This window comes from Crocodylus siamensis, chromosome 1 (assembly GCF_052110815.1).
Source record: "Crocodylus siamensis isolate JL-2025a chromosome 1, ASM5211081v1, whole genome shotgun sequence".
Taxonomy (NCBI): domain Eukaryota; kingdom Metazoa; phylum Chordata; order Crocodylia; family Crocodylidae; genus Crocodylus; species Crocodylus siamensis.
The window spans coordinates 368,810,148-368,833,762 of record NC_143395.1 but is presented as its reverse complement, the minus strand read 5'-3'; the positions used below and the strand labels follow the sequence as shown (position 1 = coordinate 368,833,762).

The window sequence follows — 23,615 nt, the reverse complement described above, 5'->3', positions numbered from 1 at the left end:
AAAGAAAAAAAAATATTTAAAAGTATATCCATACTCTTTTATTCAAATTGTATACAAATATTATACAATTATCTTCATATTCATACCCAGCATTGTCTACCACTTTGCCAGTCTGCTCAAAGTATTTTACACAAGTACCTCTTAAAAATATTTTGCTCTTTCAAACTAGTTTAAATGATGTCAAATTAGAGGTTTCCAGTAACATAGGTAAAAAACCCCAGCTATTAAGAACCAGTGCTGTAGCAAGGAGTGGGGCAAGCGGGGAGACCGCCCAGGTGGTGAAGGAAAGGGCACCAAGAGGCACTATCCAGCTGGGGTGGGGCACAGGAGAGAGTCTCAAGTGCAGGGGTGGGCAAAATATGGCCAATGGGCCGGATCGAGCCCACGAGGCCATTCTATCTGGCCTGCGGGGCCCCTAAAAATTTTAGAAAGTTAATATTTATCTGTCTTTGGTTCCTGTCATTTTTGACAGGAACCAGGGGCAGTAGGAACCAGGGGAAGCTCACGCACTGGGCAGCCCAGAGGCTGCCTGGCGTGGCAAGCGGGGGGCCCACAGCTGCTGCTGCCACAGTGCAGCACCAACAGGCGAACCTGGAGCCAGCACAACGCCCAAGCTGGCAGTGGGGGTAGGTTACAAGCTAGTGCTGAGCGCCGGGAAAAGCAGCCCCTCATCTGCCCTGTGGGAGGCATCCCATGCTGCAGCTGCCCGCAGTCCGCGCGGGGCTGCCTGTGCCTGCTCAGGACAGCCCTGGGCAGGTTGTGAGCGGCTGCAGCAGGGAGCGCTGGCCACAGGGTAGGGGAGGGGCTGCTTTTCCCCGCACTCAGCACCAGCTCCTTCCCTGCTGTGGAGCAGGGGGTCAGAGCACCATGCTGCCCTCAGCTTGTACTGCAGGGCTGGAGGGGGGGGGGGGGGGCCACTGGGAGCGAGCGGGTGCATGGGGCCCAGAGTAGGGCGGCAGAAGTACAGGGTCCTGGCCGGCAGGGGCTCTCTGGAACCAGGCCAGCTCCCCCCTCCCTGCTGGTGCAGCCCAACCCAGCTCTACAGCCCCCTGCCAGCCTGCACCCTGCTCTGGGCCCCACTGGTGCTGGCCCTGAGACATTGGGACACTGGTCCCAAGCTGGTGACCAGGGGAAGGGCAACTGTCAAGGGGTGGGGCAACTCTTGCGGCCCTCGACAGCTTGCTAAAACTGGGTAAGCGGCCCTCTGCCTGAAATAATTGCCCGCCCCTGCTCAGGTGGCTTGTTTGGGGGGGGGGGGGGGGGATGTGGGAAGGTGGCACGTGGGGTGTTCACTCCCAGGCAAGCACGGGGGGGGGGGGGGGGGAAGTGTACCCTCCAGATCTGCAAATGGGGCAAGGGTGGGCTGCTGCTGCGGGCTTTGCCCCACAGGCCAAACTTTGTTGCTATGGTACTATTAAGCACTCAAAAGAAGCTGGCCCAAATTAGTGGCATGAGTTTGGGCCCACATGCCTGGGTATATTCACATCCCAAATGTTCTAGCACAGGGGTTGTCAACCCCCGTGGTACTCGAGCAAGCCCTAGGGGGTACACGTGGGTGAGGACGGAGTGCTGCTATGCGCCATCCTGTCCGCCCAGGTGGATGCAGGGGGGCAGGCAGGGGAAGGTTGCACATGGCCACTCCCTATTTGGCAGCATGCCCCCCCCCGTCCCCCACCTTGCTCAGCATCTGGCCGCCTGGGTACACTGACCCAAAAAGGTTGAAAACCCCTGTTCTAGCCCCATAATCTTCTACACCCGGATTTTAGCTTGTAATGTCTTAACCTATGCTTATATACAGCACTGGCCTCTTGTGAAGAGTTTGGGGCAGATTTGTCAAGGTAATGGTCTGTAACTCATGTTCACAATTCAAAAGAATTCCCAGTCATGCAAACTATCCCATCAAGTCTCTGCGATTCCAGTCGCATCATAGGCCCATGACTGAGAACTTCCAATTCTTCCTGCTTGTTTCCTAGGTTCTGACTTGGTATATAGACATCTAGAGTAACTAGCAGACTGTCCTACTTTCTCAGGAAGGCCTTCCCTGTTGCCCCCTTTCTGCTTGTGCTTCCTTCAGATCACCCACTTCCTCACTTACCTCAGGAATATATTAATATTATATATTATAACATACATAATAGTTTACATAATAAATATTTATTTTATTTCTATACATTGTACAAGTGATAAATTATATTTATTTTATGTATATTTTATATATAAATATATTTATCAATTCCGAAGACGGAGCAAATAACTACAGTAGTTCCATCTCTGGGAATAGTTGTAAGCATTAATCATCTCTGAAATGGCAGCCACCAATCAACTTATGTACAGTAACTTAAGCAGCACCTGCATATTTCCCAATAGCAACATAATCTTTATTTACAAGAGACTATTATGAAAGGTTTGAGGGATCCACTAAAAGTGAGGCCCAACTAATGAAGACTGTAGGGGCCAACCTATTTCAGACATGCTACAAGATAAGCCCTGACCCTTCCCGAAGTGCGGCTCCAATACTCTTCTCCTGCGTTTCATTTGTGGTACATGTGCCACGCAGAGGCTGCCCATGTCACAGGTTCGTCACCCCTGTAGCAGCTTGCCTACAAATGCCAAGCTCTAAGAAATAAAACCAGGACTGGGTTGTATTACCCAATTTATGCACCTATGCAGCACAAAAATCCATGGATGTTTCTAAGTTTCTGCTGGCAATTATAAAACACAATTGTGTTCTCTCAAATTGTCTTACTTCAACCTCTTTGCTCCTTTACTCAGATCCATCCCCCAACAGCCAAAGACTATAATGCAGGAGAAGTATTTTAACAATAGTAACAAATCAATTATTGTGCTGAATTTCTGGCTCTTCACAGAAGTTGGAAATTGCTGTACCCTACTTATTTGTGTAGAATAAACATTACCTTAAGGATTGTAACTACAGCACCAAGTGTTTTACAGTTACACTTGCTTGGGGCAATGCCCTTTGGTATGTGCTGAACATTACAAGGAAAAAGTAAGCTTTACTTGCCATGATGTGCACAGGGAAATATACCTGCCTTAACCATCTTTCACTAAACCAGCTTTTGAGAGGCCTGTAGCACACTGCTGCAGTGCAGACATTGAGGATTTTCAAAACTGACTGCAAGTTCAAAGTAAAATATACAACAGTAACTGTCAACGACTGGACTCTGACCTTGACTGCTTTTACCCATCTCAAATAAAACAGCCCTGAAGCAGCAAGGTAGTACAAACACATACTCTGAATTTTGCTGTTGATGCTTAGAAAGGCAACACTAAATATTCATCTTCAGTTAAAACTTTGTAAGTGCTTCTGTACCTAAAAAAAAGTTATTGCAGCATCATATAGGGAATGATGGCAGCACTGAGTAGATATCCAGGAAAATAACTGAAATAAGTAAGTTAGCAATATATCAGTTACTTAGTTATGTTGTAATGCACAGACCACAGGTACTTCTTATTAAGCACTTGAATATTATAACCACTGTGGTTTTTTAAGCATTTTTTTTTTCAAAGAAAAAAAAGGAGTGCAAGGTAAGAAGCTTGTCATTAATCTGAGCACCATGCATAACAACTTCTTTCTGGCTTCATATTGCTCCCATTTTTTTTTTTTTTTTAACAAGTTACACACGCAATCCACAGCAGCACCGTTTCCCAATTATATACAGTCTCTCCTACTTCATGTATTATCCTTTATCCTTCTGTAACCTATTTTTTGATTTTTTGATTCCCTTCAGTAGTCATGCTTTTACATGTTGATTCTTCTTCTGACAAAAGTGATTGCATTAGTTACTTCAGTGGACATTTAGCATTAATAGAGGGGACCCCTGCTCAAGTACGTCACATCCCGATGCACTGCTCTTTGAAAATACTGACCTCTTTCCTAAAATGCTCTATAAAAGACATAAGTTAGTTTATATACACTTCAACACAGAGTTGCTGCTTCCATGGAATAAGGTTCTATGGTCAGAGCAATAGACTCACAGTTCCTGCTGATCTAATCATTTCTTTGGCTTGGTTTATTATAAAGGCAGAAGTCAACCAGAAGTTCAGCCCTAGATTACCATACATAAGGAACTACTTGGAGCAAACTTTTCTCCTTCCATCTGAGGAGGCTCCCATCCAGCACAGGCAGATCTTAAGACAGACACAGAGCAACTATCTACTACAAGACTAGGCTGAACAAGGTTGGGAAAGATTTTTTTTAAATGACTTGCACTTCTCTTCTATAGAGATTGCTGGAGCATCCCAGAGGATGAAGAAAAAAAATTAGGAGGCTAAATGCCAACAGTGACTAAAGCAAGGGCTCCCACACTTTAGGCTAAAATGAGGCCTGCCCCTTTGAAATGGCCCTCCAGGAACAAAACTTTGGGGATCCCCATCCTCAAATGTCACTGATCCATTTCTAAATACGGCTTATCAAATCACTGATTCATTGTGAAAGCCTTTATGAGCCAAGGTAGGGCATCCTGAACACCTAAGAATGACAGCTTCATTTGGTATACAGCATGCAGTATGGAAATACAGGTTTGCTACACACATTTTTATTTGACGTCTAGAAGGCCACACTTTCCTCACATTGTAATTCAAGTACTGTATCAGCCTGGAAATTCCACTTTTTCCAAGCTTTTATCACGTGGCAATCTTGAAAATGGCTGAACAAGTATCACAGTACTTAATCTCTTGACAAAAGGATAAACCGTTTGAGAATCTACAAATCCTATACTTCATTGCTTATATTTAGACACAGAAAAACTGTGTCCCGTCTCACTGACCTTACAAACCAAGTTGACAGACAATGCAATTTGGACTATAAGATACCCTGAGGGAGATTCATCTTGGGAGTCTTACTTTTGTTTATTTTTATACAAAGTAGCTGACAATATTCTTATCTGAAAGGGGTTAGGAGATTATATCCCCAGAGGTAAACATATTGGGTTCAGGATTTGAAAAATAATTTGCATAGCTATCAGTAAAAATTCTGCTGATCTTCCAAGGGGTATTATAAAAATGATCAAAGTGGGGTTTTTTGAACTGGGAAATATTAATACCCGGGATTAATTGTTTTAGGGATTAAAGTTTTTCAGAAAAATGTAGAAGAGAGTTGGGATAACTAGAGTCTATATTTGAAGTAGGATATTCTTTTCTGAGGGTTAAACTGTCTCTTTACTCATGTACTTTATACAGCAGAATCCATAAGGGACAAGCTAGAATAAAAATAAAATGTGAAAGATGTAAAATGTCAAACTTCTGGAGTAACTCATTTCGTACAGAATATCAATCTAATGAGTAGACTGGAGGAAAAGACAAACTATCATTTAAATGTTCTTACTCCCAAAAGGTAAATATATTTAATTCTGCCACAATTTTTATATACATAATTTTACAGCACAGGAAAACAACATTACTTGCCCTCTTTGCCATGAGTGGGAAACTATCATTCCCTTCAAAGCTTGTCCCTTTATTTCAGAGTAGCAAGTTTGCTATTGGAGGAAAGTTTTCACTTCCAAAGGAACTTAAGTCTGAAGTTATGGAAATACCAGATCTCTTAAGACAGCTCTCCCAGCTCCAAACCAGGGGATTGGGAAGTTGTTTAAGAATGGAGGAACACAAACAACCAACAGTAAAAGGCCCCCAACACACAGTTTTAAAGTATCACCATTCCTTAAGAAAGCCGACAGCCCCTTTACTAATAAGAAGTCTTATAATTCTATTACCCTGATTAAGTGTTCAGTCTACTAAGTGAGCCACCATGCTAAATTATAAATGGCTAAAAAGAGCCACTTCACATCTAAGAGTAAAAGAAGCTTTGTTTTACTCCCAGAGCTGGTCAGAATGGCTCTCCACCTTTTAGCTAGCTCCAAGATGGCCAGCCTCTGCTTCAACAGTCTGCAGTCTTTACCTGCAGCGTGAGCTCTGGTCACATCTACATGAGACACTGAATGTGCAGTTGTTACTGCACAGTCATTTAGTGCTTGTACAAAACAAGCATAAACCAGTACTAAATGACTGCACAGGAACCCAAGTTACTGCGCAGTAGTGCCGACGATTGTCTTTGTGACACTATTATGCAGTAGCCTAATACTATATGCAGTAGCACTGCATCAGGACCACATGATGCTACTGCACAATCAGTGTCTCACGTAGACACGGCCTCTGAGAAGTTGCATCAAATCTCCCTTCATTACCACCATAGTAAACTGCAAGTGACTCCCATAAAGGAAGTGGAATTACACCTGCATGAAATTAGAGGGTAGCTGGACATAGTATTTGTATGCTGCGGTGGAATTATCACTTAGAATCAGTCAAGTGGATCTGAGGAGAGAAATCGACCTTCATTTGCTGCTTTCAGAGAAGAGGTTAGTATTGGGATAACTAATAATTTAGTGAAAGCTTCTTCCAAAGACATGCAAACCCATGCAATTTGTTGAACTGGCTACTAAAGCCTCTAAGGCCAACTTATTTTTGTAGAGATTAGTATGAAATTTATCAAAAATCTGCCATTTTCTGCAGCTTCAATTTCTCTGGCAGCAGTGTTTGACTTTGCCATTTAGAGAACGCGAATAAAAACTTCTCAGCATAACAACATACATACTTCTCAAAAGGGAAGTATTTCAACTAAAAATCTTTGTGTGTACTTACTGAGATTGTACCATTGTCTAGACCTATGGACAGCCTTCTGGTTTCCGGGTTAAAAGACATGCATGAACATGGAGCTGAAAAAAATGAACATGTTGATGACGTTAACAAAACCATGATTCTCACTGAAGTTCTGGAGAACCTAGCTAACTAATACATTTATGATGCTGTATTTTCTACTTTACCCCTTGACAGAGAAGCTCAAAATTAGGTTTCCTGTAGTAACAGGATTGGATGCACAGCTCATCAGGAAATAAATCAATACCTCAACAGCTCTTCCTTATGTAATGATCTTGCTTCCTTCTTAAAAAAAACAAATTAAGCAGGGAACTTATATAAAAGAGCAGTTTTGGTGTCAGACCCCTCTAATACTGAAAAGACATTTCAATTTTAATGCCTTTGTAGATTTAAAGAAAATGACTAATGCCATTTTTTTCCATTCTTTTGTATTTTCACTTGCAATAAACCATAATACATTATTATTTCCAAGGTATGCATCCCATCTCCAGATCTCCTGAAGAAGGAAACAACTCACCCATACTGAGTAGCAACACTAAGAGAGATTGCCATAGCAGTAATTCCATTATGGGCAATAATTTTCATTAGAATTATAAAACATAACGCATGACCAGAAGCAGTTATCATCAAGGTAATATTCTGTCCAGTATCTAGGACCTGTTACTTCAGCCATGGCACTATAACTTCTTAACACACACTCTTAAATTTCCTTATAAAAAATACGAACCTTACGCTACTATGAGAATTTGGCAATGTTAAACACATTTATGTATACGCAATTTTCTGTTAAGAATCAGAGTAATGCTTGGACTCTATTTCAGCTTTCTAAATCAGTCTAGGTTTGTAGTGACAGTTTTTGCATCTCACTACTGTAGCACAAAGCTTCTTGTTTTCAGTCAAGTTCTTACAGAAGAGATGCAAGATGTGGTAATTGGCAAATCACAGCAGGAGGGGTGAGGAATTATTGCTTCTTTTGGATTTCACTATCAAATTATTGCTTTTTTTGGATTTCACTATCAATGCTTGAAATAAAATATGAAATCTGGATGTGAACAACATTCTTAGTTCCGCTTTTTCACAGTTTCTATTTCTTGTAGCCTTCCACACTACTAGCTAGGTATAAGCACTTGCTTTTGCAACACTGCATGGCCTGAATGAATATCTTCAACTTGTCTTCTCCAACATGACTTCATATTTAAATTTGAAACTCTTATCCTAACATTCGGAAACCCAATGGATGCTCCATGCACATTAGTTAGCAGCATGGCCAGAATAAGAAAGGACAGTAGGCTGGGGAAAACCAAAGTTTGTGGCAGACTTAACCCACCACATGGAACTTAAGTTTTGTTTGTAATGTAATTGATAGGAATTACAAATGTCTGTAATGTAATTCTCAGACATGGGCAATCAAGTGACTACATACCTAGTCTTCCCATTTCTCCCCAAATGCTGAATTTGACAACAAAAAAGAAAAAGCCTGATGTTAAAAAAAAATCCTCAAAACAAAAATACCTTGTCAGCGTTAATGATACTGCTATTTGGCGTTATTAAAAGGGGAAGTGTGAAGAACATGGTTTCCTTTTCAGGTTTCTCATTTAAACCCACTGAATTTAACCAATTTGGTTCAAGTTTTTACTGAGAAGAAAGTGAAATTTCTGGGGCTCTCTTTTATGACTGGGCTTTTAAAACTGCAGGAGAGAGCTTAAGTTTTTTAAACGGAATAAATGATTCTCATTTTAAAAACTTCATGAAAACATTACTAGTCAGAAAATGTTACATAAAAAAATTCTATTTTACAAATAAAAAAAATCAAATAAGAACAGCCTACATTCCAGGTATACCTTTGTTCTAAAATGTACTATCTACATCATTCAGTTAAATGTACCAAATAGCACCCATCTGATGAAAGAATCCTCACTACCAGAAACAATACTATTAACAGGTTGAAATCTCAGCTTTTCAGAATCACTGCTAGTGAGATGATGCAACACAAATTAAGTCTTCCAGGAAGAGACTAAGGGTGAGATTGTTACAATTAAACCAGGTTAAGAACCCTTGCTTTAAACCAGGTTAGAGAACCCCCGCCCTTTTTTTTTTTTTTTTTTTTTTTTAAAACAGCTCTCCTCTTGAGTTTCTCAATTCAAGTTGGTCTAAATAGAATGATCCAGCAATCTCTTCCCTTGCTAAAACTTTATCTCCTATATAAAATGGAGATGGTGCATAAGTTCCTCTACTTACAAACATGGTAGAAATGACCCACCATTGAAGTACAATTTTTCACTTTTGTCAGCTGATTACAAAAGAATGAAAAAGGCTATATTCCATGGCACCTGTCCTCTGTTACATGTAGATCAACACAATGAGCATAGTGCCAAGAATTCATGGAAGTCTCTCGAGATGGGACATGGGCAATTCTGGTTTTGTATAAAAGCATGATAACTTGTATACTCAAAATATATTCTGATTTATGGTGCGTTTCACACTTCCCTAGTTTCAAACTGTGCAAAATATGAAACTAATAATAGCTAGTCAGAGTATGTTGCTTCTTCAAAAAAATATTAGAAACTCCACCCTTCATCATTACAGAAAGCATTCTAATCTGTTTGGCACTTAAGGATTCTGGTGGCTGTTTTTTTGTTCCATAGACATTAGGGGCTAGAAGAGACCTCATAAGATCATAGGGTCCAGCCCCCCTAGCATGGGTGGAAGTCAGCTGGGAACAAGTGACCCCAGCAAGAAATATATCCACCTGATTTTTTGAATGAGTCCAGAGTAGGTACTTGCACCACCTCTGAGGGGAGTTTGTTCCAGACCCTGCACGCACGCACGCACGCAAAACTGTTTTCTTATGTCTAGTCTAGTTTAAATCATCGTTCCTGGAGTTTATGGCCGTTGGACCTTGTTATCCCTTGGGGAGCTCTCTTGAACAGCTGTTCTCCCAGGTCCTGATGTACCCCTCTTACGTAACTGTAGGCTGCCACCAAGTCCGCCCCTAGCCTTCTCTTCTCGAGACTGAAGAGTCCCAAGTCCCTCAGCCTCTCCTTGTACGGCCTTCCTGCCAGGCCTTGGATCATATGAGTGGCTCTCCTCTGGACTCTCTCAAGCTTCTCCACATCCTTCCTGAAGTGGGGGGCCTAATACTGGATGCAATACTCCAGCTGCGGTCTCACGAGGGCCAAGTAAAGCAGGAGGATCCCTGGTTTTGCTTGAGATGCATCGTTGGATGCACACCAGAGTTTGGTTTGCTTTGCCAGCCACAGCATTGCATTGGTGGTTCATCTTCTGGTCAATCAAGACCCCCAAGTCCCTTTCAGTCATGGTGCTAGCGAGCGTAGCACTGCTGAGCCTGTAGGTATGTTGGGGGTTCTTCCTACCTAGGTGCAGCACCTTACACTTCTCTATATTGAAGGCCATCAGGTTTTGGTCAGCCCATCTTGAAGAGTGTGTCCAAGTTGGCCTGTATCCCTAGCCTGTCCTGCGGTGTGACCACCCTCCCCCATAATTTGGTATTATCTGTGAACTTGGCCAGTTTACATCTGACTCCCAAATCCAGATCATCGATGAAGATGTTAAAGAGTACTGACCCAAGTACCGAGACGCGAGGGACTCCACCTGTCATCTTGTGCCACATTGATTTGCTCCCGTCAACTAGTACTCTTTGGGTCTGACCCCATAGCCAGTTGCCATGATTATCATATGGTCTGACGGCTAGGCCACAGTTCCCCAGCTTAACCATGAGGACATTATGGGGAAGTAGGTCAAAGGCTTTCTTCAAATCCCGATATATGATGTCCACAGCATCTCCCTTGTCCAGGACACATTACACCTGGTAATAGAAGGGGATGAGGTTAGTCAGACAAGACCTGCCAATCACAAAGCCATGCTGGCTGGCATTCGGAAGCCTGCCTTCTGTTAGTTTGGTGTTAATGGATCCCTTGACAATTTTCTCCAGGATTTTTCCAGGGATGGAAATCAGACTGATTGGTCTATAGTTCCCTGGGTCATCCCTCCTCCCTTCCTTGAAGATAGGGACCACGGTGGCTCTTTCCCAGTCATCCGGGACCTCTTGAACGCCATGAATTTTCAAATCTCTCTGCCAAGGGGGATGCAATGATGTCTGCCAGCTCCTTCAAGACTCTCAGGTGCATTTTGTCTGGGCCCGCAGACTTGTGAATGTCCAGTTTCTCAAGGTATTCCCTCACCTGATCCACATGGATTTTGGGCCTGTTGCCCACTCCCAGACTGGTTTGTGCCATTCCTGATAGTGTGATCCTCCTGGGAGGGTGAAAAACCAATGCAAAAAAAAACCATTTAGGAGACTGGCCCTTTCTTAGGCATCTGATGTCAGTTACCCTACTGGGTCTTACGGGGCCCAATGCTATCTTTGTTATTTTTCTGATTACCCGCATATCTGAAGGAGGACTTGCTGTCCTTGATTCCTGTAGCTAGCTTGAGTTCGGTTTGTGCCTTGGCTTTTCTCAACCAGTCTCTACAGGTGTGGGCAAGTGCAGAGTAATCCTCTTTGGTGATGTTTCCTGTTTTCCAGCTGGTGTAAGATCCTCTTTTGTGTTTAATGAGGTCCAACAGTTCCTTATTGAGCCATGGGGGGTTCCTTACTGCATTTCTTGTAAGATGGTATGGCTTTCTCTTGTGCTTCAAGGATTATGTTTGAGAGACAATGATTCCTCGTGTACCCCTTTTCAGGGAGGGGGGTAAGGCCTCTAATTGCCTGACTGACCAATTCTCTCAGTTCGCAAAAGTCAGCCTTTCCAAAGTTAAGAACTTGTGTTTTACTGAGGGGTTTGCCTGCTCTTCAGTGATCTAAGAAGGTGACCAATTCATGGTCACTAATCACCAAGCTCCCCCTCAATCTTCAGATCGCTCACCAGGTCCTCCCCTTTGGCCAGGACCAGATCAAGCAATGCATCTCCCCTAGTCAACCCACAGACCTCCTGGATTAGGCAGAGGTTGTCAACGTATGTGAGAAAGCTACGTGACCCATCAGATTTGGCCATCCACTCATCCCAAGAGATGTCAGGGAAGATCATGCATTGGGAGCATGCGGCTTTGACCAGTTCCCTATTGAATTCCCAATCTAGTTCTTCCTCTTAGTGAGGAGGTCTATAGTAGTCTCCTACAAGCATTTCACCCTCCCCATATTCTCCCTGTATTTTGACCCAGAGGTTCTCAAGACACCCTTCCTGGTTAGAAAACTCAATCTGCAGGGAGGTGAACTGATCCTTGACATAGAGAGCAACACCACCACCCCTCTTCCTCACACAGTCTGTCCTATACAAGGTGTAACCCTCTACAGCCACCAACCAAATCATAGGTGGAGTCCCACCAGGTCTCCATAATCCCTACACAGTCAGAGTCATTTTTACATAGGAGAAGGGCCAGTTCCTCATGTTTAATTTCCCAAGCTCCTGGTGTTTGTGTACAGGCAGGCGAGTCTGCCATGACAAGCCCAATGCTTCCCTGAGGGGCGAAGCAGGACCTTTCCTTGGGCTGCTGCCGTTCCCTTGGGCTACCCAAGTTATTGGTAGTGCAGCTCACATGACCTGAGCTAGAACTGCTAGTATACTGCCCATCCCCCAGCGGTTTTATTTTAAAGTCCCATCAAAAAGGTCAGCCATTCAGGCTGAGAAGAACCCTTTCCAGGTGAGGTGGAGGCCATCCCTTCCCAACAGTCTGCTCTCTCTGAAGTGCGGACTGTGGTCGAGGAAGCCAAACCCCTCACGATGGCACAATCTCCGGAGTCTTCTATTAACCTCACTGATGTACCTGTCCCTCTGGAGCCCATGACCTGTGACTGGGAGGACTGAAGAAAAAACTCTGTGCTCCCAGACTCTTGAGCTCTGCAGTCACACGTGAACTGACCTGGACTTCTCCGTGCATTATCATTGGTCCCCACATGGATGAGTAGCATGGGTTGGTGGTTGGAGGACTGTATGAGTTTGGGGATCCTCTTCATCACATCCCAGACACAAGCATCCAGGCAGGCAGCAGACCTCATGGGCTAGGGGGTTGGGGAGACAGATTGCTCCCTTAGTCTCCCTATGGAGGGAGTCACCCAGCACAATAAACTCTGTCTTTTTCTAGGAGCAGGTGCTGGTGGCCCTGTGTCCTCACATGCTGGAGCCGGCAGTATGGCTGGCTCTGTTGATGCAAGAGGTGCAAAGCAGTTGTGAAGCTCCAGGGTAGTGGTAACCCTGGTGCTGCACCTCTTTGGGTTGGAGACAACTGTTGTCCAGGCAGCCCCAGGCTGGACTTAGTGGTGGTTCCTTGGTTCTGCCACGCTGTCATGAGCCATCGGGTAGAGAGCCTGAAAGTAAGAGTCTGGTTCCTGCTCTAAATCTCTAATGGAACGTAGCCACTGGACTGTTGCCCGAAGTTCCCTAATCTGGCACTTCAGGGCCACCACCACTGGGCACACCCCACAACGGGAGGTGAGTGTCCCCAAACCCAGCTGCCTGCAGTCTTGCTAGGCAGCCTCTACATGGAGCCAGAGGCTCTGCCTGAGTGGAGGCCAAGGCCGTGCCCGGGTAGGGACAGGGACAGCAGGCTCCACTTGGGTATAGGCTGGAACCATGGTCTCTGTTTTGGTGGAGACCCTGGTGGTTAGTTTAAAAGCACTTTCTCCTTACTACGTGGTTTTTCCCCTTTCATAAGCCTGAAGGTATTGTACTTATAAGAAAAATGAACCTTAAACAGCACTCAGGTGCTTAGGTCTTGAGGACTTTATGATTTTAAAGAGCAACCATCTAGAGCAGGGGTCTGCAATTATTACGAATGGCAGGCTGAACCAATACAGTTAGGTCTAAAGGTAGGCCACCCCTTCCACTGGCACTGGGTTCCTTTGCCATCAACTTCACAGCTCTAGGAGCTGAAAGAAAAAAGTACATACAAGTTAGGTTTTGGGTTCTCCTGATTAACTCTGGAGAGCAGCCATGATTTGGGGGGGGGGCGTTATTTCTTTTTTAACTGAAATTTCTTGTTACCCATGTTCTTGGGGGTGACCTTACTGTGACTATGAATTAGTCTAGCACATTTGAAAATGGAAAGAAGGAAGGAAAGAAAAACAAAATGAGCAGCACTATTTACTCTGCCAGACAGAGATATTAGCCAACTGCTAAATGACCATGCCACTGTCTTATCTTTGCCCAAAGAAACTCCATACAGCAGAGGTCGTGAGGTCACAGAGGGTCAAAGTCAGAAAAGTAACTTCCTTTAAGCAATTCAAAACAGTCCTATGCTAATGTGGGCAGCGGAGTCCCCCAGGGCTCGGTCCTTGGGCCCGCGCTGTTCAATCTCTTTATCAGCGATTTGGACGATGGGGTGAAAAGCACCGTTTAAATTCGTTGATGATACCAAAATTTGGGGTGAGGTGAGCACGCTAGTAGGGAGGAAATAACTGCAGCAAGACCTGGATAGGTTACAGGGCTGGGCTAGCAAAAACAGGATGTGCTTCAACACTGACAAGTGCACAGTGCTGCACTTGGCCAGTAGTAACCACCAGCACACTTATAAGATGGGAAAATCCCTTCTTGAGAGCATGGAGGCAGAAAGGGATCTTGGAGTCATTATTGACTCCAAGATGAACATGGGCCAACAATGCGAGGTCACAGTTGGCAGGGCTAACCGCACCTTGTCGTGCATCCACAGGTGCATCTCAAGTAGAGCCAGGGAGGTGATCCTCCCCCTCTATGCAACACTGGTCAGGCCACAGCTAGAGTACTGCATCCATTTCTGTGTGCCCCACTTCAGGAGGGATGTGGACAACACTGAGAGGGTCCAGAGGAGGGCCACCCGCATGATCCAGGGACTACAGGGCAGACCCTACAATAAGAGACTGCAGGACCTGAACCTGTTCAGCCTTCACAAGAGAAGGCTGAGGGGGGACCTGGTGACAGTCTATAGACTCACTGGGGGGGGGACCAGAGGGGTTTGGGAGAGACCTTGTTTCCCCTAGCGCCCCCTGGCATAAGAAGGTATAACAGCCATAAGATGTTGGAGAGCAGGTTTAGATTAGACATCCATAAGAACTACTTCACAGTTAGGGCAGCTAGGAGCTGGAACCAACTTCCTAGGGAAGTGGTGCTGGCTCCTACCCTGGTGGTCTTTAAGAGGAGGCTGAATGCCTACCTAGCTGGGATCATTTGAGCCCAGTTTTTTTTTCCTCCTGCCCTGGCAGGGGGTCGGACTTGAACATCTATAAGGTCCCTTCCGACCCTACTTCTATGATTCTATGAATGCTGTCCCCTATTTGATTCTTATGCCATGCTCAAGATATCACTTCCTTGTTTTCCAAAACACAAATGATCCCATTGCAGCACAAGGCCTGTTCAGTCTCACATAGCCATTATTTGGCTCATTTCTAAATATCACACCCTCTTCTTCACACAGAGAAAATCATAAAAAGGCATCCTGTATGTTTAAGGCCTTTAACAGTGATACCATAATGGCCACCTGCAAATGCAATGGGATAGCTGTGCTTGGGACTGAGAATTTCAGAACATTCTGGCAACAAGTAGGCAATCTTTCCCCTGCTGCATGCCCACACTAAGCCTCCTTGTGAGAGTCTGCAGGTACTTTCTTCTAACCAGAAAAGCTACAGGCAAGAGGATCCACAGCATGGCAGTGTCACTCTGAGACAGCAAGGCTACTTCTGGTACAGCGGATACTTGAGCAATAGGGATGATGCTCACTCATGACCCAGTAACTTCTAAAGTCACATTTTAGAAAAGGCATAGTTAATGACAATTCAGTTGGCCTTGCTCTAGTCCCATCACTATCCTTGCATGAATTTTGAAAGAAATAAGGAATGATCAATATATGCTATGGATCTAAACTTTTTTCAAGCAGTTATTTGGGGGCATATGCCAGAATGATGCTTTAAAAAGGGAGGCAGGAAGAACCTTTTTGAGTCCTGCTCAAAACTAAATCTGAGAGACAACTCAAGCTGACCAAATATTATCAATACTGTTCACAGTAATACACAAAACGACCATTGTAGGTGTAGATCAGAGATGTGAACAGGAACTTAGACCACAATATATGCAGGTATGAAAAATCAGCCAGAGAAAATACCATTCTGCTAGACCAGTGGTCTCCAACCTTTTTAAGGAGGAGATCATCGTTGGCATTTAAAAGGCAAACCAAGATCTACTGTGTGCCACCACCACCCCCGCCTTTTCCCCTCTGCCCAGCAGGTAAGTCTGTGGAGAGGAAGGGAGGGCAGTTTGAGAAAAAAATTAGGGGGTGCGCCTCCCCAGCAGGTAAGTCTCACCTGGCTGGGGCCCCACTCAACTTACCCTTGTTTCTGCTTGAAGGAACAATACAGCTATTTACGGAAGACAAATGTAGCTGCAGCTGCTGAAAGTCAGCCCAGTCCCATTGATTTTGATAGAACTACAGACAAAGCCAGCTGAAGACATAGATCAGCACATTTTTGGTACAACTCTATAAGAGTATTTCTGCATTGTATACTTAGAATCTTGCTCACAAGCACGAAGCTAGAAAAAGAAGATTACGTTTGTTTCCTTGTTAGTACATTTTCTCTGTTAACCAAACATGCATATGCACATAACAGGTAGAAAGAAATTCTGCACCTTCCTACTATAATATATAATGCTGTAGTAATCTGTCAAATTTAAGATCCTATGGGACTAGGTATAATACAATTAAGTATTCTATTTCAGTAAGGAGATGGACCTGTCGGTCAATGACTCTAGAAAGTGATCAGTGATCAGCAACTGTTTGATTATTACTTAAACAGAGAAAGCTTTTATTTATTTTTCAATAGGTGTTCTCATACAGTACAAGGTTGAGGCTAGGTGAGAGAGATGGAAAGAACATTGCTTTAGAAATCTATGAATATTGTTTCAGTATCAAAACCATGGTTAAAATTTCATAACTACACTATCCCTTCAGAAGGCAAAGAAGATTTGCCAGATGGAACTGGTCACTGCCCTCTTCCCTCACCACTCCTTTTTCCAACACTCTAAAGTAACCATAGTAAATTTCTAATTAACTAAGCATTTAAGATTACCCTGCTATGGTGGGATTGGGGGCAAATCTGAAGGGTACATATTCAAGACTAAACCCTAATTTACCCCTCTAATGGCAGAATTTGAATAACTGAATTCTGGCACTTGATTCACAAGTGTAAGTGTTCGAGCATCTCCCACGTAGTAGGTGCCTGAAATTCTTATCTTCCCTTTCCAACATGACCTTCAGAAGTGCAGCTGCCAACCTTGAGTCTTCCCTTTGGCACATGGATTTTCTTTTGCACTACTGAATTCTCTCCTATTCTTCAAATCTCATCTCCCATTGTCTTTTCTACTTCCCAGCCAGAAGGTTACACCAACTTAAAACTTTACCTTTCTTCTAATACAGCCAAAATTCCATAAGCCCCGTAAGTCAGGATCACATACTTGGTGCTTTTTTTCATGCCTGTTCTTTGCCATATTTAGATGGCTGAAAAATGCTTTGTGCTTTTCATCCAGAGAAGCCATGTTCTCACTTCACTTTTCTTACTGAGGCAGGAAATTACCAAACAATTACTATCATATTCTCCTCTTGCACTGCCCTCAATTTATACTTTCCAGTCCCTCCAGAATGCAGTTGGGAGTGACGGGAGGAAGGGGAGAATCATTTCCCCCCTGTTGCTCTGATCAGATCACAAACCTTCTGCAAATTCAATCGTTTCCTCAACTTCTCCTTAGTTTCAAAGCCTTATAGAACTACATTTGGCATCACATATTTCTGCTGTCCCTTCCACTTGCTCTTCATCCCTTATTTAGTTCATCTCAAGTTTCCCCTCCAAGCCAGCCCCAATGCTTCTCTCCCACTGTTTGCATGCTCTTCCACGCCAACCACCAGCTCATATGCCTAACAATCTTATTTTCTACCAAGCCCTTACTTTACCGTGTTCAGTTCATCCCGGTGTATTTAACATGCAAACAATATTAACCTCTTCAAAAGGTAAGAACTGTCTCTTCCTTTTTGTCTCTGAACACAAAACTGACACTTGATATAGTGACAGAAACAAAGGAAAAGTAGTTTACATTAAAAATTAAGGTAGGGGATTCGGTATCAGTTCCTAGCCTGCAAAAGCTTCAGAGATGCACAGTATCAAGCATGCAATGAAGAGCTCCCAAAAGGTCATAAGCACAGAGGTGCTCATCAAGACCAAGAGAAAAATTGGTTGGCAGATTCACAGTAAATATGCATCCCAAAATACTTACATGGCATTGCATGGTATATGCTAGGCCAGTACTGCCCATTGTCTCTCTTCAGCCAGACACGAACTGTTCTGTGAAAGAAAAAAAGTTATGCAACTATTTAAAAAAAAAATAGTGATAATGAAAACTAGTGCTGATGTGAACTGCTACACAGAAAGCCCTTTAAACAAAAACATCTTTCACCTAGGGCTGGGGGAATGGGAAGGGTCGATAAAAGCCTCCATAAAACCTCAACCTTTAAGCTTCCTCTAGTTATGTGAGGTTAGTGCATTCTTTGTTCATACTAATCCTTGGCATCTCTCCTAACTAAGCTTGTCACAACTTCCTTAATTGACATCTCGTATGGAATTTTTGACGTATACTTTGGTCAACCAGGAACCAGACCAACACTGAAGTATTTCACATAATTCTTCAGACTGGACTTAGAAACTAGATGGGATCTTCTGTATCATCAAATCCTCCTCCCCTGCAGGGGACTTTCTGACAAACTTATCAGGTGCCATATCTCAAAGCCAGCTAGATTTCTTGCCCTACCTTTTACCACTGGAAGTTTGTTCCAGAATTTCAATCCTCCTATGCTTAAAGACATTCCAACCTAAAATATGTTCAGTATATAGCTCCATTTGTTCTTGGGTCAACACTGCTTTCTACCTTAAATAGCTTGTCCCCTTCCCTAGCATTTACATACCTCCCGAATTTAATTTCCCATGTTAGCATCACATTGGCAGCTCAGTGATCAAGTATGTTAGGACACCCTGGTCTCTTCTCCTCTATGATGAGCCCTCAACTCAGGACAGAAATTTTCATTGGTCTAAAAGGTATGACCAGGCCCTTAATATTAAATGCAATCCCATTACTATTCCTGCAATCTTCAAGGTCAGACATTTCCTCATATGAAGACTAATATTCTCTGTACTGACAATCTCTCTCAAACTGCATAATAAGCACAAAGATCAGTTCATAAGACTGAACTCTGAGGAACTGTCCTCCAATAGCTTCTTTTAGTCAAATACTTCCCTTTTTTTATCTTATTTGCTGCCACCTCCCTTTTAAGCCTGCACAGGGAAAAGTAGCAGCAGTGGCTGGGTCCTAGGCACACACCCTCCTACTTCTGACTGACTCAAAACTGGGTCATTCTGGCCTGTAGCCCAAGAAGACTGCTGATCGCTAGCTTACAATGTTTCTGCTAATGGCTATTTTAACTAGTACTTCCCCACATGGCACTGTACCTAAGTGCAGACTAGATCTGCCACATTTGTTGTCTAGAAAAAAAAAAATCAGTTACCTTATTAAAATATGTGGATATCTACTTCATATCACAAGCTACAATATGGGTTTACTAAAAGTAGACTATCCCTTTCTTGGTTTACCTCCAGGTCTAACCATTCTTTATTTCTATATTTGTTCTAAAGCCCGAAGTACTGCTGGAGTCAAGAGGTTCCTTAGAGCTTCCCACCACCTCCAAATTATGTGCATTATGTTTCTTAATCTCCAGCCGGGTGGTACCATCCCCAATTCAGCAGATGCATTAAAAATCATGGCTCCTGGACCAGAGATTTCACATGCCTGCCAGCTCTTTCAGATTTCCAGAATGGAGATTTTACCTAATCCTCTGCAAGTGGGGCATACTGAACTTCTGAATTTTGTTTCCACCCACAGTGGTAGTTTCCATTTCCATGTGATCACTACCATGAGTCAGTTTTATATATTCCTACGTTTAAGTTGGCCATGCTTATTGAAAAACTAAGGCAAAAGGTTAGTTAAGTTTAAGCTGGTTTATACCTAAATTATCTTTAATTTTGACTGTTACCTTAACTGATCCATGTTTAGATGACGAAAACATGCTACAAAGACTACTACCTCCATAATGCACCCAAAAGGGCAACAAGAAGCATACCTCCTCCTAGTTGCCCCTATTCTGTATGTCCTCAATCCCAAAAAACCAAGAGGACATAGCAGCCTTATGGTGCATACTTCAGCATGACTCTTCAGCTCTGCCACACGTGCGTATTAGCATGCAAACAATGACACTGGAAAGCAGCTACACTGCCTTATTCAGATCTGACATGAGTGGAGAGGGAATAAGTGGGTAGGTCAGGACATATTGCTCAGTAGCAGTACTGGGCACAACCTGGTGGCTGTGTAAATGTGCCTTTGGATTACTACTAGCGACTACATATAAAACCAAGAGGGCTCTCAGCCTTAAAGGACCAAAACTGAGGCAGCATACTCTCTGGCTAGAGGTTGGTGAACTGTGGTGGGTATTTGTGATGGAAGGTAATAGCACTGACAATACAATCTGTGGCAAAAACAGAGTTCAGGCTATGAGATGGCCACTCTAACCTTTATACTTGCTCTAGGTTTTTAATTAAAGCACTAAAATGTAAAAGGGCTGAACATAAAGAGATCAAGAAGGCGAAAATTCAGTGCTACTAATGTCTGAATGTTCTTACTTGTTAGTAATCCTTTTACTACTCTTGCATTTCACAGTATGCAAACAGGACTGCTGTACCTGAATTACAGGATTTTTTACTCAGTCAATTACTTGGAACTGGCACACAGCATACTACAAGATAATTGATTCTACAGCAGATAACTCAGAGGAAAAAAACAACATGCCCCCCACACACACACCTGAAGCAGTAGACAATGTACTTTTTAAATGTGTGTCTTTTCTGCACATCTGGACACCATACACTACTGACACACTTCCTAATAATACAAGTATCTCTTACAATTTATTTAAAATATATGCTTCATTAAATTAACTTTCTACATTTAATTGTAGAATACCAATGAGTAAAACAAATAGTTATCTGTAAGTGGGCAGACTTCATTCCCACTCATTAAATGTAAGGAAAACATTTAATGTTGTTTTGAGATCACTGCCTATCATAGGCTGACCAGTATCATCTCACTGCCTCCTGGTATTCCACCATCTGTCATCTCTGGCCTTATACCACCATCTCCTACTGAAACGAATATTGCTTCAATAAAGGACTGCACCAATTAAGCTCAGCATGACTCCAAGAATGTGGTTTTCTGCACCCTAAAGTTCTGCAGCCACCAATGTGATCACTCAGGGTCACAACAAGCTGTCATCCAACTAGTCTGGGCTCACTTCATGATTCCAGACCCACCAAGTTCAGCTGGCAAATGAACGCCTATATGACCTGGCCAGTCTTATTTACCATCTGCATCCTCCACTCCACAGTCTTCTTATTGTCACTGTTATATGGCTAGCCACTGTGGTTTGCACCGAAAAATTCTTCACTTAGAATACTGCTGACACTAGCATAAACTACCTGGGAAGTGCAAGACTGAAAATTAGTACCACTGACTAACTAGCTACTGTATTTACTTGATTCCAAGACAAGGTTTTTTTGCCCCATTCACCGGGGGAAAAAGAAGTCTCCTCTTAGAACTGAGTACCTGCAGGTAGCACTGAGTCAGTCCACTGTGACTCTGGCTCTGGGCCTATTCCCTCACTGCTCCTTGGCTCAGCAGGGAGCCAGAAGAGCCAGGGAATGAGCACTGGGTCTTGGGCTGCCCTCTAGCTCTGGGCTCATTCTCTTACCTCTTCTGGCTCAGCAGGAAGCCAGAGAGCAGCAAGGGAACCAGTGTGGAGCCACAGCAACCAGAGATCCAGCACACAGCCAGAGAGCAGGGAGGGAATCAGTGCTGGGTCTCACTGCTCTCTGGCTCTGGGCCAACTGCCCCGCCACTCCCTGGCCCTGAGCTGTCTCCTTGCTGAGCCAGGGAGCAATGAGGGACCCAGCACAGAGCCACCCAGGAGCACAACATGTGGCAGTGCATGGAGAACAAGCAGAAAAAGAGCAAGTGGGATGGATGCAAGGGTCCAGGGTCAGGCTCCCTCTGCCACTTGCTTCCCCACTGCTGCTGCCTGCCACAGTGGTATGGGGGGGGGGGTGGAAATGCATTTAAGATGACCTTCCAATAATTAGAGTATTTACACAGAAAAGCATAAGAAATGGAAACATTTTCCATGTATAAAAATCTAATTTGAGTGAGATGGAGGGACTCTTAAATTCAAAGTCATCTTGGATTCAGGTAAATAGGGGAATTAAATAAAAAGTAGATGATGGGACAATCAGATTGTGGGAATCAGATCCAAGGCTCCTACAAATTCCCTTAAGAAGGAACACTGGTATCCTCAAACAACGTAGAGTTTCTCCACGCGGGAGTACGTGAGATGATGGCAGGGGAATACCCAAAGAATGCGTCTTTCCACCCTCCCCTTCCCCCACTTCCACCCCATACAACTTGGTGATGTGGTTAGCTGCTGTACAGAAGGCAGCCAAACAGGAAAGCACTCTCCTGTGTTAGTCATGTTGTCATTGCGTGGACCAGTCCTGCTTCCTGAGAGGCTGATGAGCTCCAGGAACTCTCAAGGGCTGGAAGATAACCTATGCCTCCCAAGAAACAGCCCTAGCTAGTTCCATCTTCTGTACGTCCTGAGATGCCCTTGTATCCCTATGATATTTCAGGGGTTTTTTTAAATGAGAAGGTAAGTCACATTTTCCTTTATCACAACAGTACAGGTACATGCTGTTCCTGCCAGCACACAGTAACAATAAGATCAGCAGCTATCAGGAAAGAAGTATGACAAGACTTACCACATCTGATGACTTTCCACTAATAAGACAGCCATGTTCAGAATGACAAGGATTTTTGAGAGTTATCTTTTATTGTACCAGTTGCATAGTTGAGAGGGATGCAGACAAGCTTTTGGGTACCAGTGCACCCTTCTTCAGGTCTCAGACATATTCAGATATGTATTTTAACCTCGTTTGAATTGGGTTTCACCATTCTATGAAGTATTTTTATTTTGGGATTATCTCACCAAATATATTCAAAAGTACCAGATTCAGAAATACTATCCTAGCAGAAACCTCTTTCCATTCCCATTTTTAAGTCTTTTTGGAATAAGAAATATCAACTTACATTTAGTTGATTAGAACAGACAGAGTTAAGATGGTACTTGAATAAAGGGGGTGGATTAAATCCTTTGATTAAAAAGAATGGATTTCTTATTGAAGTTAACACACAGGTTTTAAGAATAAACCTTCTTAAAAGTTAAATTTGAAATCATGCCAACCTTATGAAGGCTTAAACTTATGAAATTTTTTTTATTTAAAATTATTTAAGTAGTACAGGTTTGTTGCCTAATATAAAAACAAATCAAACCACTCAACTGAAAGAATCACTGGGAAAATGCAAAACCAGTTTTGATAAGAGTAGGATTTTCTTCTAGGGGCTGAGAATAATTTTTTAATTCCATTCTGCTCTAGTAGTTAGTTTCAGTGACTAGTCCATTCACAGCTGAGAAGCCAACTAGAAATTGAGAAGCAGGTAAGTTTGGTTTCCTGCTCAAGGAAACAGCTCGTGTATATAAAAATGAGATCTACTAGCTCAAAAAAGTTTCTGCAGGACAAAACAACAATCAGTTCAATTTGCTACCTACAAAGCAGGAGCATCCATCTGTCTTGTGAGACAACAGATTTGCACTGAATGAGGTACATCTGCAACTGTATTTATAGAATCTAATTCTTGAATGACAGTACTGTCTGCACTCATCACAACTGAAGTCATACCTAATACAGTAGTCCTGAATATAGTGCAGAGTTCTTCTAAAGTTCCTTCTTTCCTCTGCATGTTGGGGTCTTTTTTCCTCAATAA

General features: G+C 43.3%; 1 protein-coding gene across 6 annotated transcripts in view; it reads right to left on the bottom strand.

The window, feature by feature from the left end:
- WDFY2 (WD repeat and FYVE domain containing 2) overlaps nucleotides 1–23,615 on the bottom strand; it is a 117,177-nt gene that overhangs the window by 47,402 nt on the left and 46,160 nt on the right. For 4 of the 6 annotated variants that reach the window (XR_016439058.1, XR_016439056.1, XR_016439052.1 and 1 more), the window contains exons 2-3: nucleotides 17,919–17,986; nucleotides 6,655–6,728 (exon numbers count right to left, since the gene is read on the bottom strand). Coding sequence is in view for 3 of the 6 variants with exons in the window: in XM_090026676.1 (XP_089882802.1) it covers nucleotides 6,655–6,728; nucleotides 17,919–17,986 (142 nt within the window). In the remaining 3 variants the exon portion in view is untranslated. The remainder of the gene's footprint in view (nucleotides 1–6,654; nucleotides 6,729–17,918; nucleotides 17,987–23,615) is intronic. The other 2 variants (XM_090026693.1, XM_090026692.1) reach the window with 2 other exon arrangements.